The sequence below is a fragment of the Sardina pilchardus genome, chromosome 13 (assembly GCF_963854185.1).
Source record: "Sardina pilchardus chromosome 13, fSarPil1.1, whole genome shotgun sequence".
In the NCBI taxonomy this organism is placed as follows: domain Eukaryota; kingdom Metazoa; phylum Chordata; class Actinopteri; order Clupeiformes; family Clupeidae; genus Sardina; species Sardina pilchardus.
The window spans coordinates 12,612,052-12,631,005 of NC_085006.1; the positions used below are offsets into that span (position 1 = coordinate 12,612,052).

General features: G+C 40.7%; 1 protein-coding gene across 1 annotated transcript; it reads left to right on the forward strand.

The window, feature by feature from the left end:
- Nucleotides 1-12,880: 12,880 nt before the first annotated feature.
- On the forward strand, nucleotides 12,881-16,611 carry LOC134100148 (ATP-sensitive inward rectifier potassium channel 1-like). Its single transcript, XM_062553221.1, has 2 exons — nucleotides 12,881-13,056; nucleotides 15,060-16,611. Exon 2 carries the CDS (start codon nucleotides 15,081-15,083, stop codon nucleotides 16,200-16,202), a length of 1,122 nt encoding a protein of 373 aa, XP_062409205.1. The 5' UTR covers nucleotides 12,881-13,056; nucleotides 15,060-15,080; the 3' UTR covers nucleotides 16,203-16,611.
- Nucleotides 16,612-18,954: the final 2,343 nt, after the last annotated feature.

The following is an 18,954-nucleotide window of genomic DNA, read 5'->3' on the forward strand; positions in this document are numbered from 1 at the left end:
TGTGGTGTTATGTATGTGTTTCTCTCTCTCTCTCTGTCTTTCTGTGTATGTGTGAGTGAGTGAGTGAGTGTGTGTGTATGCGTGTGAAAGAGAGAGAGAGCGAGAGAGAGAGAAAGAGAGAAGAAAAATATAAAGACAGGGAGAGAGTGAGTGCCACATGGCCCATTTGATTCTGTGGGCAAAAGCACTGAGGAATGTGCAAGGGGAGAGAAAAGTACAGCTACACTACAAGCCACGGAGAGGTATGCTGGATAATCAATTGCTCTAATACTGCAGCTGAGCAAAGGCCCTAGGGCTGAGAGAGAGGGAGAGAGAGAGAGAAGGAGAGGGAGCAGAAAAGAGTGAGAGAGGGAAAGAGAAAGACCGTGGGATCGAGAGAGAGGAGAAGGAGAGAAAGAGAGAGAAGAGATAATCGTAAAGACAGAGAGAGGGAGAGCGAGAGAAAGAAAGAGAGAGCGAGAGATGGAGAGGAAGGGGAGGAAGCGATGTCAGGATGGTGAGCTGCAAGAAAGTAAACATGGAGAGGAGGAGCAAATGAACAGTACTATTGTTTTTCATTCCTAGTCTGTGTGTGTGTGTGTGTGTGTGTGTGTGTGTGTGTGTAAGTGAGTGAGTGAGTGTGAGAGAGAATGTGTGTGTGTGTGTGTGTGTGCTTGCTTCTCGTTCCCTCTCTCCACAGCAAGGTCAAGAGAGCCGAGCGCTCTCCTCCAGAGCTGCGAGGAACATGCCAGGCTGGGTTAAGCAGGCAGGCGAGGTATGCAGACGGGCTCTCTGCGCATCTCCCCGTCTTCACTCACAGGCTTTTCACATGGAAATCAGCCGGAGATTTATGGCTCTGCAGCGCCTTTTGTTACCGAGCGGCATCGCACTCCGCTCATGCAGGGAGAGTTGAGATTTTCTGTCCAAGTGAGCATCGCTGAGGAAGAGAGAGAGAGAGAGAGAGGGAGAGGGAGAGAGACAGAATCAGGGAGAGAGAGAGACCGAATCAGACAACGTGCCTAATAAGATGGGTGGAGGTGGTGTGTGTGTGTGAGGGAGAGTATATATGTGTGTGAGTGTGCGTGCGTGTGTGTGTGTGCGTGTGAATGCTGTGTGGAGCACAGTCCCAGTTCCTCCCAAGAGGAGGTCCTAGTTTGTAATCAGGGTCCAAGGCACTGATATTGATCTCACCCGAGCCATCTTTATGGCTGTTTATCCACACTGCTTTGTTGGGATGGGGATGGAGATGTGGGAATGAATCTGTTTAAGGGCTCATTTTTACAGCAAACTCTACTTACCACGCTGCACTGGGGAGTGGACTGTTGCCGTGTGTGAGCGGGCATGTCCAAATACCCAGCAAGGGAATCATCTCATCTGCATCCATCAGGTCTATTACCTTCACAAAATCAATGGGCGCGTTACTTACGTTATGAATGGTTCACTGTATCAATAAACCAACAATTCAAATGAGAGGAGAGGCCACTGGGAATATGGAAAGAATGACACAAATGCAGATGAACACGTACACACACACACACACACAGGCGCGAGCACACTTACACACTTAACACACACACACACACTTCACAGATGAATTGTTCATCAGGGATCAACTTTGACCTGGACCTTTGAATAATTAATTTGAGCACAGTGGGGGAAAAATGCAGAAGTACATTTATTATACTTAGGCTTCAAGGTCTACAGCATTACTTACATCTAGCTATGGATGGGTAAGCAAAGTGCCTTTACTGAGACAAAGCTGTTCATTAATGCAATTTACCGGTGTCCTTTGAAGCAAGTTAATTCTGTGGGAGTTTTTGGCCATGAATACGTAAATAATAGATTCTAATATATTGATTAGATAGATGTACCATACATATTCATCTATTGAAAAATACTCTAATTAGGTTAGTTCATAATGCAGTGGGAATGGGAGGGCCAAACATTAATGTCTCTATTCAAATGAATGTAATGTCATTATCATTAATATAAATTCAAAGTGTCCATTTGCCATTACAATGTTTTGATTAATTGTCTGTTTATGATGAGGGTCAGTGTGCTTGTGATTTATGCCCAGTATATTTTTCCTGATGTGTTGGTGTCTAGTCAGCCTTTGCCCACTGATTTTTGCCCACATATACAGTACCCTCCAGAATTATTGGCACCCTTGGTAAAAGTTGACTAAAAATAGGTATAAAAAATAATCTTTAGGTGATTTATTGTACTCCCACAATGAAAACAATGAGGAAAAATATACCCTGCAAGGCAAGCAAATTTATTCTGAGAAAAAGGAAAATCTCATAAAGAAATAAATATTTTTAACAAAAACAGCTTGCTCACAATTATTGGCACCCCTGAAACATATTATGTACAACATTTAACAGGAGCATTTTCCTATGTAAATGCAACGTTTTTAAAGTAAATCAGAGTGTCTGTGAACTTTCAGAAGTAGTTCATGACGTTCTTTTTCACTATGGTATGAAAATGAAGTCACTCAGAGGCTAAATCCTCTAGTCATTTTTAAACATTGGAGAGACAAGAGAATACACTAAATTGAAATAAAAAGAAATTGTGTTGACATTTGTAAGTAAGAGAATGTCTATGGAAACTAGGTATTTTGTTGAAAATGCCTATATTTCCAGTTAAAATGATGACTAAAAGGTTCTAATCATCTGGAAATGTGGCAAACATGCTTGGACAAAGACCCATGGCTATCTTGCTCCCACGCACAGTATGGAGGATGGTATGATAGGCAAAAAAATCCATAAGAACCACTGTTGAGAGTTACAGACAAAGCTATCATCTTGGGGTCACCAAGTCCCCCCCAAAAATCTTCAAAACTGACCTCACTGCTAATAGATTATTTAGACAGCATGTCAGGTTAAAGCCAGTAGAGTAATTTAATGAACAATGTAAATGGCAGGAGTTACTGAATGGTACCATGACATGTCTGGGAGTGTGGTCTATTGTCAGATGAAAATAAAATTATGCTCTTTTGCTAAAAACACTTAAGGTGTCTTTGGCGTACATAGAAGAATGACTATACTAAAAAGAACCCCATGCCTAATCAGAATTATGGTGGAGGGGCTGTGCTATTGTGGGGCTGTTTTAATTCCCAAAGGCCTTGGGAACCTAATTAAGGTGCATGGCATCATGAACACCAAGAAAAACCTGAACATTTTCAAAGGAAATCAAACAATCTCTGCCAAGGCCCTAAAAGTTGGTCATGATTGGATCATTCATCAGGTCAATGAACCAAAACAAATGCACAGATCAAAACAAATATGGTTTACTGAACACAAAATCAAGCTTCAGACATTGCCATAGCAGTCCCCTGATCTAAACTCCATAGAAAAACAGTGGGATGAGTCAACGAGAAGAATGCACAAGTGTGGACCTAGCAATCTGGACGATCTGGGGAGGTTTTGTAAAGATGAATGGTCTTAAATCCCTTACTTTGTATTCTCAATCTTTATGGGGTGTCAGAGAAGAATATTACATGCTGTTTTATTGACAAAGGGAGGTTTAAGAAGGTATTACAAGTAGGGGTGCCAATAATTGTGAGTGACGTGTTTTTATTAAAAACATTTATTTCTTTATGAGATTTTTCTTTTTCTCAGAATAAATTTGCTTCCCTTGCAGGGTGTATTTTTCCTCATTGTTTTCATTGTGGGAGTACAATAAATCACCTAAAGATTATTTTTTAGACCTATTTTTAGTCAACTTTTACCAAGGGTGCCAATAATTCTGGAGGGTACTGTATATGTAGGCCAGTGCCAAGCTGCCCTCTGTATCAGTGTCGGGATACTTGTGCCAGTGCCCATAACAGACGGCAAAGAGCCAAAGATACAACCTGACTCCGCGAGATCGCCACACTATGAAATATGACACAGAGGGTCAGTAGCTTACTTGTCTGTTATCCTCCTCTCCTCTCTCCTCCGTTTTCCCCTCTCACTCTCTTTGACTTTGTTCAGGGTTCATTAGTTCTGATTGATGTCCTGTCCAGGCGCATGACACCTCAATGAACTGAAATGTTACACGCACCCAGAAACAAGGAGGACAGGGCCTCAGAAACCAGTGTACCAAGGACTCCAACCACTATAATCTAGTCACGTAAGAGGCCCACGTGCCACAAGAAAAAAAAAAAAAGACCAAAAGGAAATGAAACACACACACACACACACACACACATACACACACACACACACACACACAGACTTAAGATATGGCTTTTGTCTCATAGAAAGTGTGTCACTTGATTCATTTTGTTCGGTTTGCTAATTATACTCTCCACTGGTTTCAGCTTCAAGAGGCTTCTAAAAAGGAAAGCGAGCCTTTCAGACATCCTCCTCCATTTAAATCCATATTCAGCATAATAATGCAGTATTGGAGTAGCGCCAATCGTCTGGAAACTGGCTAAGACATCATAAACAATCCAGGCAGGTAAATCTAGGTCAAAAAGGTACTGCTCATCCTCCGAGCGATAGACATTCAATAAAGATTCAAAACAGCAGTCAGGAGAAATCACATCTGACTACAGCAGATGTTTGTCTTAATTAATAGCCAAAACATGGGTACATATTTGTTCAACTGGAATAGGCCTGGTCAAAATGTAGGCAGACACACAACTGGTCACTGAATATTTAAATTAACACAATTTAAATACACTTACTTCCATTTGTTTATCATTTTATAATTTATTCAAGAACTTTTTAGGCAGAAGAACAGAATGTTTATGTTTAATGCTGGTCAATTATAAACTACTGTAAGTTCTTCTTCATGTAAATGCATTATTCAACACAGGCAGTCCTAACCTAGTGAGTCTGCACCATCCTCTATGAACCATAACAAAGTTCACATGACGGGACAAGAGCAGTGTTGCAGTTTCTTTAGCTGATAAATCATTTTTTCCCCTTTTGATAGGTAGGTTTAGTCCATGGGCATTATAGCTCACCATGGTCAACTTATCCAAGTGGATAACAATACCCCTCCACTCAGTCTTTAAGAGTTAAGATACATCTTCCAAAAGCATACCTGTGTTCATGAAGACTGACTGCACTAGTGGTAGGAAGGAACTATAATGGCATCCAACAAAAACATCCAAACAAAACAAAGAAAAAAACAGACTTCCAAAAGCCCGACTGATCTAATAAACATATAGCTCAACTCAGTCTCAACAAGGACAAAGAGTTGTGACCAGCGTCTCCAGGGATGTGCACACAGTGCTGCAACTGGGCTATATGCACATAAGTCACCTTTGCCATGGCCTCCACGAAGGAAGAGAGAACGTCAAAATAAAGAGGGGAAATGTCCACTGCTGAGGAGAACCCCCTTTGAGATCACAATGTTTAAATTGCATTACCACAACTCGCCAAAACATAAAGCATCGTCTTGTAAAGTATGCTGTCCTTGTTATAATTTTAACTCCACTCACAGTCCCAAAGTTGTTTTGTTTGTTGTTCCACTTTCACCATCGAGAAAGCTTTTCAGATCAGTGTAGGTCATTAAGTTCACTCTAGTTAAAACCTCTGTCCAGTTATCTCGTAAAAGTTTTGCCTGGAGCATCTCCCGTTCGTCTCGTTGGCCTTGGATGCCCATCTCTTTGAGTGCATCCGCAAGGGTCTCAAAAAGTCTTTGTTGTGGATTCCAGGTGGGTTTTCAGCTTAATAAGGAATGGTGAATGAGCTTTTACAGTATATTCTTCTCTTTAAACAGCTTTATCACATCTTGTACTTGCTTACATTTCTTCTGTATCTGATGTGTAGATAGATCTGGTCAAAGAAGATCTTCTGCCCTTTATTTGCCACTCCTACTTGGTGTGTCCATGCCTCCCCAATGACAGTTTCTTTTATTCTGTAGTCTAGGAATCTGATGACTATAGATCTTGGAGGGCTCGCTGGGACTTTCTATTTTACGGTCAGGGAACAGTGTGCTCTCTCAAGTTCGACTCCTCTGGCAGTGTCAGTGAAATTCGGATGAGGGTGCTTATGAAGCTCACCATGTTTCATGTTTTTTTCATTCCACCTTATTTCGACTCACTCTGGATTCTAGGTCTTCACATTTCACTGATAGGCTATAGCATCTTGTTGTAACACATAGCGCAGGGCTCTCATTCTGCTGTCTCATCTACTGTGTCACTGTTCATAATTGGTCATTCATGACTCAAGTTTTGTGATTCTTGCAGCTATTTTGCTGAGTGTAGATTCTACCCTTGCTAACACATTTTTTTTGCTTCTTTAAATTGAAGACAAAATGAAACAGAAAGCCCAGTGTGTGGGGTGCACATGAGAGCATAACACCATCTAAACTAAAATGCCACATGGAAACAAGGCACCCCTGTCAAAGACAAACCTGTCGAGTAGTTATTTGAAAGGCAATACCGACAGTTGACATCTGTATTTTCCAAACAAGTAGGCCAGGCACTTTGTGTGCCTTACCATGTAGGCTAGCTCGCCATATTCGTTGGCTTGAATGCTAAAAATGTATATACAGTGTTGGTCACAACTTTATGAACATGTGAAATTGTGGGTTCCAAAACCAGACCAGTTAAAAACCCATATCCAAAGAGATATTCCCACCCCTATGTCTGGGGGACAAGGGGTCGGCTAGGAGAAGGGAGAGAATAAGAAATTAGATTGGACCTCAGGTCTGTAGCATTATGAATGCAATGTTATGCTTCCATAGACTCTACCTCATTGGTAGATAGCTGGGTTAACCAGCAAGCCCGTTTTTAAATACACTAAGCAATAGTTTGGATCAATGTTAATCTTTTTTTATATTTAATGTTTAATATTTAATGTGTTTATTTAATTACCTCTGCCAAGGAGGTTATGTTTTCATCTGGGTCTGTCTGTCTGTTTGTTAGCAAGACACTGTAAGTCAAAAAGTAATGGATGGATTTCTGAAATGACCCAAGGAAGAAATTATTAAATTTGATCCGGGAGTGATCCGTATCACCGTCTGGATTCAGGAGGCGGTTATGTTTTTCGTGTGGCAGTGTAATGGCTTGGTATTGCCACGTGGTGGCGCTCTGAATGGTTTAGGTTCAAATGTATGACAGCCAAGAAAGAACAATACAGGCAGAGGACTGCGCTCTCTGAGTGCTTTTCTAGTTCCTATTTCGTAAGAACATATTTAAGGTATTTAGTTGAGTATTTCCTGATTTGTGTTTAATGGTGGATGATTTTGTTAAGCTCTTTGACAGCTCAGACAAAAAAAGCAGGTCAAATTATTTTGACATCTACAAAAACAGATGGTGTAAGTTATTGTGGGGAAAATGTCTTGGAGGAGTGTTTTTCTATATCTTCATTTCATTTCATTTCACTTCATAGAATATATTTTATGTCCCCTTGAGGAAATTTGTTTTAGCACAGCATAACCCAATGATAGACAACGTAGATAATTAACTTTAACATGTTTGTTGATTTGTATTTGCATTTTATTCAAATACAAAGAAATTTGAAGTAGGGTCTTTGTCCTTCAATTTATGAGTATGGTGTTTGGTGCATGGTTTTACCCATGCATGTGTGCTAATTTAACAACTTGAGCCTGTTTCTGTTTAGATACCACGGTCTCTTCATCGTGTCCTGTGTCATTTTGACTTTGTTGTTGGTTGTCTATTTTAGTAGTTCTGTTCATCTTTTTCATGGTCATTGTGGCTGTTTGATGTGAGTAGTTTATGCCCAAAATAAAAGGCATGATTAAAATCTAACAGAAGGATGAGGCTGCTACCTCAGTCACAGGAAGTCGACATTCACATAACCGGTCATAATTTTTCTGCACCACGGCCCTCTTTTGGGGAAAGCAAGCACCTACAGTACAGCACAGTACCATGTGGATGCAGCTCTATAGGTTTCTATCCAATCCATTCTGCTTTCCCTGAAAATGGGGTGGGTACATGCAGCAAATTCAAAGTTTCCGGAAGTGACGGTCTGTCCATTTCGATTTTGGAACATGGAATAAGTCTTAAGTAACTGTATCGATTGTAAATATTTCCTATGTAAATATGACCAAACGCATGTCTGGGATTCCTCTTCTACACAGAGAATGGACAAGTGCAATGCCGACTCTCTCCTACTTCAAATGAGCAGCATAATAGCAGATACAGGTCAAGGGGGCCCAGGTCTTACAACTCAGCAGCTGCAGCAGAGGCACAGAACAAGGCTGATACAAGCAGAGGAACATGCTGCTGACACAGTGTGGAGAGCACAAGAACAGCAATGTGCTGCTGCTACAGTGCAAAGCACACGGCACCACCTATTTCCTGCCCGTTTTACAGCACTGGTCCTGTTCCTTGGCTCATCAGACATTTTAGTGAGGGCATCATTTTGACAGTCTGGTTGATACATTACGTCAGGTTTTCCGTAATGCAGATGCAATTAATGTAATAGATAAACTAAAAGACTTCAGTTTCTGTTGGTTTGTTCAGTGTCTGTTCTGTACAATGCACACGGACTGATCAAATAGCATTATGGACCCGAATTTGAATGACAAGCAAAGGGCAAATTCTAAAGTTTAACTAAAGCAAACTACACATATCTACTCACTATTGATACATTTTGCTCACCAACTGACTACACGTCACCCATTATTCAAATGAGGGCCTTACAGCTACAGTATTTGCTTGTGTCTGCAGTACGTTTTCTATGCTTGTTGAAGCCATGTGGCCAGTCAATATAAACAGTGTCAATGGACTTCTGTTGGCTTTGTGCCAATGTTGTTGGCCTCTCACCAATGTCCTATAGTTGTGTGAAAGTCATTATGCCTGTGGAGATGTACTGAATCTTCCTTCCATAGAAATAGGTCACCACCGAGAACTATTTAAATACAGATGAAAAGCAAGAAATGTCACTTCAATTTGAATCCACGTTTTAGCACTATGACAATGTTGCATATATTTCTTCAATGAGTTTAACAACATCCTGCACCTTGAAATGAATTATCTTAAGCAGGACAAGGGGCCATTTGAGTGTAGTGCTTCTGGCAGACAAACTAGTTTGCTTGTCCCCTTAAAAAGAGATGTGCAATGTGTCACAAAAGACTGCAGAGAGAAGACATTAAAGTGTTGGACTGTTTCAGAAAGGATTCTGATGAGATCCTCGCAACTAATCTCTCTCTCTCTCTCTCTCTCTCTCTCTCTCACACACACACACACACACATAAAACAACTTGTTTACAGGGTGCTCTGTCACACGAAACCAGGATCAAATGAGTGAAGAACAATGAAGAAAAAGACATCATGTACTCTCAGCCCTTCAGCGCAAAGCCTTCTCTCTAAAACCAACAAGCACACCATACAGTCATAAAAAAACCACAGTAATAGTCCAGATGAATTAATCCATGACCCAGGTTGAGAGATGATAAAAATTAAGAGGTTAGTTTTTAATATTTAAACAATCACATGTATTTACTGCATTCATATTTGTTAGTTTTCTGTTGCTTCTCTATTTGATGTGCAGCTGTCAGGCACTTGAGAACATAACAAATAACAATAAAATGAACTCATGGGTCATTAATTGCCATTCAAAACAGTTAATCCAAATGTTTTTCCATTTAAAAAAAAACAAACAAACAGAAATATCTAAAAATGTTAGACATAAACACGTTAAGCCAATTCTGAGGGTGAGACGTAGGCAGATGCTACTAGTTGAAATTCTGCATTTTCCATGGAAGAGCAGCACTTGTTTCTGCCCTTTAAGCGCACCCTGGTGCACTGGGAACCAAGGGACTCTGCAGCCTGTACCCAGAAATAAGACCAGGCCTGGAGGGGCACAACGACAGCCTCGGGGCATGTTCAGGCCAGCCGCTGCATTTCACTGGAACTTAATTTCTCATTAACATTCCAGCACCACACCTGACGAGTGGCATTATGCATCTGGCACAGGTGAATTAGAATGACAAAGGAGGGCACTTTCTGACTCCTTCTGTCCCTTGTTGCAGGTAGGCACAGATGCTTTCAAAAGACCCTGAGAAAGCGTATGCAAACTGTCTGAACCACCCCCACCCAAACTTGCACTCTCACTCTCATACTTTCTGTCACACAAACACACACACACACACACACACACTCTTTAGACATTAGTGTCTTTCCTCTGTGAACTTGTTCCTAATGTCTACCGAGCCGTTGCTGAGCTGTCATGCTAGATGCCTTGACGACTGTCTGACCAATGTGGATGGAGCTCTGAAAGATTTCACATAGCGATGGAGGATCTCTCGCTGTTAAAGGTTTGCCTACTGATCTGCTATTTATTGTCTAATCCGTGCGGAGAACAACAGCTGACCTGTGCTTCTGGAGATCTAAGGCCAGGTTGGACGTTCAAGAGCACCGGACCCCATGTTTCAACGACTGGACGGTTCAAGATCGCCATGTTGCTATTTAGCCTAAGTACAGTAGGCCAGTACAGGAGAGTCACCAATGCCCATGATTTATAATTTTTTTGTGTTTTGCAAATCGTCTTTATTTGTATTAGCCTAGTATTATTAATGATTTTCATAGTTGTGCTGGGTTACGGGTAAGCTGGTGATGCCGCTCCGTCCAGCACACTGCTGTCATGTCATGTGTGTTGTATGCGCTCATCATGTCCATCATCCCTTTTTCACTTTATACCTCCACCAAGGAAGTTATGTTTTCATTGGGGTTTGTTTGCTTGTTTGTTTGTCTGTTAGCAAGGTAACTAAACAATGTATGGATGGATTTCGCTGAAATTTTCAGGAAAGGTCTGAAATGACCCTTGAAGGAAGAAACGATTACATTTTGGGAGTGATCCGGATCCAGCCTGGATCACCGTCTGGATCCAGGAGGCGCTTAGCGGAGGTCTGCGCTCTTGGAGTGCTTTTCTAGTTATTATTTGCAAACTTGTTTGTAATGTCTTTATGTCTGTGCCAAGTTAGGGGTACGCTGCCGAGTCACGCCACTCCATCATGCGGTTTTATTTGTTTTCACACCTACAGTACCCCCTCCATTATCTGTTAATTTGCGTGTGTGAAGTGTATTGAGACCATGTTTCATGGTGACACTGCACTATGAACAATACATTGATTGACTGATTGATTGACATACAGGCCTGTAATGTAAGATCATTTCCATATTGTTATATGACGGCTTGAACACATTTGCTTGTAATGTCTTTATGTCTGTGCCAAGTTACGGGTTCGCTGGTGGGTCACGCCACTCTGTTTGCCTGTTTTTGTTTGTTTTCACCCCCTCATTATCTGTTCATTTGCGTCTGTATTGTAACCATGTTCCATGGTGATACTGCACTATGAACAATGATTAATGATTAATATGCAGTATTTTCCTATTCCTAGCCAATTCCTGTTGGAGGTGGTGCTTTTTACACACTGTTAATGGCATTAAAACAGTGTGATTGGACATAACACTTGTAACGCTAATAGGCCTAGGCCCACTTAATTTATGCCTAAATTATTATCTTGTTATAAACTAAACTGTCGGTCATTAAGAAACACACTGATTGTGCTGTTGTAGTTTTGTGTAACCCAGACATCAGCAACATACAGTAAGTGTGACCAATCATTCCATCTTGTTGTTGGCCTGCACTTTCCCTGTGCTCTCTCGTATTTTCATACTCACTCCTTCTCTCCACTCTTTCCTACCTGCAGAGATGTTTGTGCTTTTTAGCAGAGCGTTCATTAGGTCCTGGGACACCAGCCTGCAGCGTCTATGTGAACAATGAATGACAATTATATTATTATCAATGCACATTATCAACTTGTGCCAGTAGGCTACATTATTATTATTATTATTTAAAAGATACAGTACATACAGGGACTGCTGCAGCCAATGGTAGCTGGCTGCAGGATGTCTCAACCGCCATGAAGTTTTAATGTTCAATCAGACAATAACTACTCGAGACTGTGCACTAGGGCAGGATTTGGGATTTGGGGCAAGTGCCTGGATTTCGGGACTGTGAACCATGAGCCATAAACTGTTCCATAAACTATTCCAGTAATATCGGCACAAAAATGTATCGGTTAAGCCATCACTGTGAATAACTCCCAGATTTGCCACTTTGTTTTGAAAAGTTATGTCCCTAATATAGTTGTTTTTTAGAATTTGCTTTGAGCTGTGACTTGATAAAACAAAAATGAACAGACGGTGGGACATTTTCACATCAAACAAATAACAGATGTGAGTCGACTAAACAAGAAAAACATAATAATCTATTTGCATGCTAAGATAATTTTTCTCAGTATATTCTCTCTGTTCTTAGAATATGATCATTCTAGGGATATATATCTTTTTTTACAATAGTTCCTCCCAAGAAAGTTAAGTTACAAGTTTGGATGATGTCCAAAGAAACAAGTAAGCAGCTCTCTGTTTTGCTGACCTCCTGTTTGGAATTATATTATACTTCACAGTGGCACAGGAGGAAATCATATTATATATTCCATTCCATTCCATGCACACCTGACTTTAAAACTATTCCAACAGATGGTCAAAGCCAAGAGTTTTATCATTTATGGGCCCCGGTGACCAGGTTAAAGAGGTTTCAGGGGACACAGCGACTAACCAGCTTTGACCTTGAATGTCCATCAGACCACGAGAGAAAAAAAAAAAAAAAAAAGTCATGGGTTCATGGCTATCAGTCTCCTGACTGGATTGAATCTGGGCCTCCGGTGACCAGGATACAGCACCATGAGATGCTATCAGGGCCCTGTTGTCAGTAGCCATCATAAATAGTATGTGTCAATGCTAAACAGTTGGCTCGTGCTTCACTCAGCATTGTGAAAGGAGGCAACACAGACTGACATGTAGCATTGTTGAGGGGTAAACAAACAAAATTTTTGGGTGTCAACATCACCCAAATGGATCTGACCCCCCCTCTGCTGCAGGAGCCATACAAAAGAGAAGGCACAGTGTCACCCAAGAGAGACACACCCTTCGAAGCCAAATGAAGTGTGCCGCTGTTTCTATGCAGCTGCAATAGAAAGACAGAGAGCAAGAGTTAGGGAAGGAAATAAAGTTAAAGATATACTACACCAGGCAAGAGAGAGAAAGGAGGACAAGATAACAAACTGGCCAGATTTTGAAGTTGGATGTTAAACAAGGACTGACAGGTAAACACCTTTCTATTCTTTCTGTTCAACTTTCTACCTGTGAAAAGGTGCTATGGTAGTAACTTTGCTGTGCACCTTGGAGGTGGGTGGGTGGGTGGTAGGGGGGACAAGTCCCCTGTTCATGCTTGTACGAATGTCGTCTTATCTAGCATACATTAATGATCAGATCGTTTCAATATTATATTACATGGATTTATTAATGTATGCAAAGCTGAGGTGAATGCAAGGCATTGACCTGAACCTGCACGAAACGGAGATTCACATCAATATGTGTTTGCAACTCTAATGCCATTTAACAGTCTGGTTAAATGCACACTGTGTGTGCACACTTTAATGCTATTTGTTACTTGATATGCCATGTGTCAACAGCAGCATTTCTATTTTCACTTGGATGTCCGTGCAGTAAAGGGTTTCAGGTTTACAAAACACAGAGCAAAGAGATTCCGACAAGGCCAACTGAGGAAGGTGTGTAAGGAAAAGGGACAGTTACCTAACCGCTTATGAGCTATCGCAATGCTACATGATCATGTAGTTGAGGGACACTGAGCCTCACCCTGTCAATCGATGTTATAAATATATGACATCAGAAGTAATCCTCTGCAGAGATCCTGTGGATAGGATGGTACTGAAATCAATAAGTAAAACTTTAAACAATGACTAAGGACATTTCTTTGAGGTGCAAATAAAGCTTAAGCTCTGTTTGACATTGATGACCTCCTACTATTTTTAGACTGAGGTGGAAAGCCAGGTTGAAAGGAACAGGAAGAAAAATAGTTGCAGAAAAAGTGATGACCTACTTGTGATAAATCTACTACGATCATACATTCTGGAGCATTTTTGTTGGGTAGGATAGTGAGAATAGTCACTTGAAGCAAGTGGGAGAGAGAGATTGGGTGGGCTTGGGAAATGACGCAGGTTGAACTCAAGTCCAGGTCCCTCTGAGCAGGAGGACCCAAATGTGGTAAAGGCAATGTAGCCGGTTTACCACCACTCAGAGTTGGTGCTGCAACCATATTCCTGGATTTTGTCTGATTTTGTCTGATTTTATAGGGAATGACTCATATATCCTTTGGGAGACTATTTGGGATAAAAAGGGTCAATACATTATAATGAACAAGGATTGACAAGGAAGTCTTGATAAAAGCCTGTAAGAGAGAGTGTAAGAGCTATTTATGCAATTTATGTTTGAGTTCAGGCAATGACCCAAGTGATGGCTTTTTGGTCTTGGTGGAGCACAGAGTGCCATGGTTTACCATGTGTAATTAGTAGGGTGCATGTAGTGATGTAGACAAAGGGAGCTTTAGTTGGCTTAATTGGGAAGTATGGAGATGTCAGCAGGCATACGTTTTTCAATTGATTAATAAACAGATTGTGTGACTGGACTAAGCTAACCATTGGTTGGATGTCCTATTTTAGTTCAAAGTTTAGTTTTTGTTATTGGAAGGTTTTGAAATCAGTTTGTTTGCTGCAATGAACTGAACCCATGTCTACTGGAGTAAAAAAAATAAGAATCTATAGAAACCTGTGGGGCATCTGCATGAAGTGATTTACTGGAAGGCACCACATAGAGCATTAGGGTTTATTTACTCTCTTATACACTCATTGACTTTATATACTTACTGATTCCCATATCACTGTTAATGTCTATGTACTTAACGTCACACTGAAGGGAATAAGGGATCCTTATTACTACTAATTAGTTTCTTCAAGTGATGCATTCAACATTTGATTCACAATGTCAGAATTAAATCTGTTGGGAATCCATGTGTGAGAGTTAATAAATAGCAAGTTTTGGCCATCCTTTTAGCTGCTCAGAGTACAACTGAAAAAAATTGAAATGGCTTGACATTATTTCTCACTTGTTTTTTTCCCCTTTAACTATGACAACAGAATTTGTAAGGTTTATTTATCTCTAAATATTTATGCCCGGCTAGTGTGTCTAGTGTCTGAACTATGAGTGTTTGAGTTTTCATCTTCTCACTTACACTCTGTTGTATCCCCAGGTGAAATCCCACATTTGGAAAATGGTGCGCTCTTTACGGAAGTGGTTCAGTGACTACCTGGCGGAGCGCCGGCTTTGCAAAAGCCGCTTGGTGACCAAAGATGGCCACTGCAACATTGAGTACGGAAACATTAAATATCAGAGCCATTTGGCCTATGTTCTCGATCTCTGGACGACACTTGTGGAAATCCGTTGGCGTTTCATTCTCTTCTTCTATGTGGCTTCCTTCTCAATGAGCTGGTTCATTTTTGGTTTGATATGGTACTGGATTTGCCGAGACAACGGAGATCTGACATGGCAGAACCCACAGGAAGGCCACATACCATGTGTGGACAACGTCAATGGTCTCACCGGAGCATTCCTCTACTCGCTAGAGACCCAGACCACCATAGGGTATGGAGGACGTGCCCTCACTACAAAGTGTCCAGGCGCTGTTGCTCTTTTAATCATTCAGTCCATTATAGGTAGTCTTATCGCCTGCTTTTGGTGTGGTGTTGTCATGACCAAGATAGCTCTCCCCAAGAAGAGGGCCAAAACCATTCACTTCAGTGAAGCAGCTGTCATTTCTCCTAAGAATGGTACACTGTGTCTTCAAATCCGTGTGGCAAACCTTCGCAAGACCCTCATGATTGGTAGCCAGATCTACGGCAAGTTGCTGCGGACAACCATAACCCCTGAAGGGGAGGCCATTATTTTAGACCAGGTCAATATTGATTTCATGGTTGAGTCTGGAAAAGACAACCTGTTTTTTGTCTGTCCCTTGACTCTTTATCATGTCATTGACAAGTCCAGCCCATTCTTTGAAATGGCGGTGGATACAATACATCAGCAGGAATTTGAGCTGGTTGTTTTCTTGGATGGCACAGCAGAGTCCACCAGCTCCTCCTGCCAGGTCAGAACTTCATATATCCCACAGGAGATCATGTGGGGCTACAAGTTCCAATCCATCATCTCCCGTAACAAGGAAGGGAGATACCGTGTTGACTTCTCCAACTTTACCAAGGTGGTGCCCATGCCAACTGCACACTGTGGCTACTGCTTTCACAATGAGAAGGGCCACCATCACCACAACAGGAATGGGACTGAAGCCCAGGGATTTGAGGTCATTGACATGAATGAACCAGATAATGGCACTAAAATGTGAACTTCAGATACACGTTATATGTCTAATGAAGTTGTGTTACTGGACTCATCATGTATGGCCTTACCTTTGACCGATAACAAAACAACTACTGAACACCTACAACATAAGAAAAATAGCCATCATCATTCTACAGAACATCTGGGTTTGACTTACAAACTTAGAAATCCATTTGAGGCCAATAAGGCCCTTTTTTGTGTCATTTGCAGCTTTTTGAAATTTGTTTCACAATGTCAGATTTTCCTCTTGTACAGATTTTACAATCAATGGTGTCCATGGTAAATCAATATGTGTTTTAAATGAAAAAGAGTACTTCTATAATTTATAACTGTGGTGTGAATTGTGACAGATTTTGTACTTTCAACTCTTTGTAAATATTGTACATAATAAATAAATATATTGTTTCATTCAACATTCATTGGTTGATCAGTGATCAATGAAAGTATTGAAGGCAAGATGCCTTTGGCTTGCATTCAGTGAGGCTGGTATAACACATGCACTTAACAGTTCACGTACACATCAAGTAAAGCATATTTTTACTGTCAGATATGTACTGGGATGATTAAAGATAATACATGCATAACATTAGGTCAGCACGATTTGAGAAAAAGATCTAATTGTGATTTTTCTAACAATATTGCAATTTGCTTTGCGATGACATGTCTAAAAGCCAAGCTTCTGCTTGTATATTTTCTTATCTCATTGAGGCCACTTGCTTGATGAGCATGCCTAGTGCATGAGAAGCACAGCACTCCTGTTAGGGGAGCTTCAATGTCAAATGAACTGCAGCCTTTGCAATGAGCTAATTGCATTATTCAAATTCAAATAAATTGTGCAGCCCTGGGTAACATCAGTGTCAGAGACGAACAGTCAGGCGAACAAGGTAAAGTCAGGGTTCAACCCCTTCATCCTGGTCCTACACTCATAGCCCCTGCCTGGACATATTTTGTTGGTGACAGCCAACACCATAATTCACAATTGTCCTGTAGTTTGTTGGGACAGGACAGGGAAACAGCTTGCGGGAGGCATTTATAAAGCTATGTCCTCAAGTGTATGAAATGTGTTCTGAGTTATTTGACCTGACAAGTCACATTTCATGTTAACTCAAGTGAAGCATAACACCACTGGAATTGTGGATTATGTGGAACACTACCGTACCTACACAGATGCCTCAATATGACCACTGAAGGACCTAGACTAAACATACTGACACAATCATACATTTTTGCCATCTTCAGATAAACATAAATGCCTTAAAGTGTTCAGGTTCAGTGAATCACAGTGGCAACCTAGAAATCCTAGTTTGCAAAGTCACAGCATAAAATGTGACACTGACTACTATTATAATTAAATTTGACTACTGTGATAAGAGAATGCAAAATTATTCCGTTAAAACATTTGTGTATGGCTATGTATTTGCACAGCATGCACAATATGTTTGCACTGTTAACATGGTCATTTTGTTATGTTAATCTAATGTTTGTTGATGTTGATGCTGCTAAGAACTACATACACATCTCTGGCCACCACAGCGCACCCTAGTGGCAACAGCCACAATAGAATGGAAGCGGTTTCACATAATGTACATTAGGGTTGTGCAAAAATGCTTATACATATCACTTCTGTCTATCAAGCAGAGGGTCAGTTCTAACAAAGCTAAAGTGCCTCAATTTCAAACAGGGCATAGTAGGCTATTAATGTGCCGGATGAGGATGATTCATGGAGTCGATGTCATACTCAGTTTTATATCTACAGAATAATGATATGCTTTTTACAGATAACAGCTGATTTGTGACATATTAATCACGTTTGCACAACTGAAACTGACCTTTCACTTCTGATCACGGCCTGACATGATTTGAAGAGTGTTTTTTTTCAGGGATATTCTTCCAAGCAGGACAATACAAATGGCTTTGAAAATGGCAAACTAGGCCTATAGTTCATGCCTTACACACCCATTTGCAGGAGTGGAGGTGTGACCACGCTGAGGTCAGAAGAAAGCTGTGCACTACAGAGCGTTCAGTAACATGAGATCTGGCCGGACCAAGCGAGTGAACAACAATAAAAAGTTTCTGTGTGCGTTAACACCCCTCCTATCTACAAGCTAATTCTTTGGTGTTAAATTGCTCAAAGTAGAGACAAATGACTTGTATACATAATCACAGTGGTGTAGTGTTTCACCATAGTATAGTGGATAGATTTTTGGGTCTGGGCAAAACAAAGAAAAACACAAATCTCTTCTCACTGTTTAATTACGCTGCATAATTTGGCAGTGTTTTTCTTGCAGAGCAGTGTGTTTATTTAGTTTACTCTCATTACTGAATGAGGTTTTTTTGCAAAAACACTGCAAGCTGTTGCTATATTATTCTACAGGACTGCTGTTTGCTATACTGTTCTGCAGCAATGCAAAATCAACGTTCCCTGCTCTTGAGGCCTGGTTCTTAATCTGACTACTGTGCTATACAATAAATAAAAGCTTCTATGCCCCCATCTCATCAAATGGATATATTAAATATTTAAAGAGACACTGAATATTTAATATGCAGTACATTTTGAGTTGAGATTAAGGCAAGTCTGAAGGTGAGAAGCTACAGTAGTTGTGGAATTATTACAGAAGGGGTGAGGACAATACCACGAGTAATGACAACTAAACAGGACATAATTGTTGCATTGTGACTGAATGGAATAATCTATAAGCTATAATCTATAATGGATGTGTGTATATTACTGTATTTGAATGAAAAAAACATCCAAA

Coding starts and splice junctions, on each gene's coding strand:
- LOC134100148 (XM_062553221.1), top strand. CDS start 15,081: ATGGTGCGCTCTTTACGGAAGTGGTTCAGTGACTACCTGGCGGAGCGC.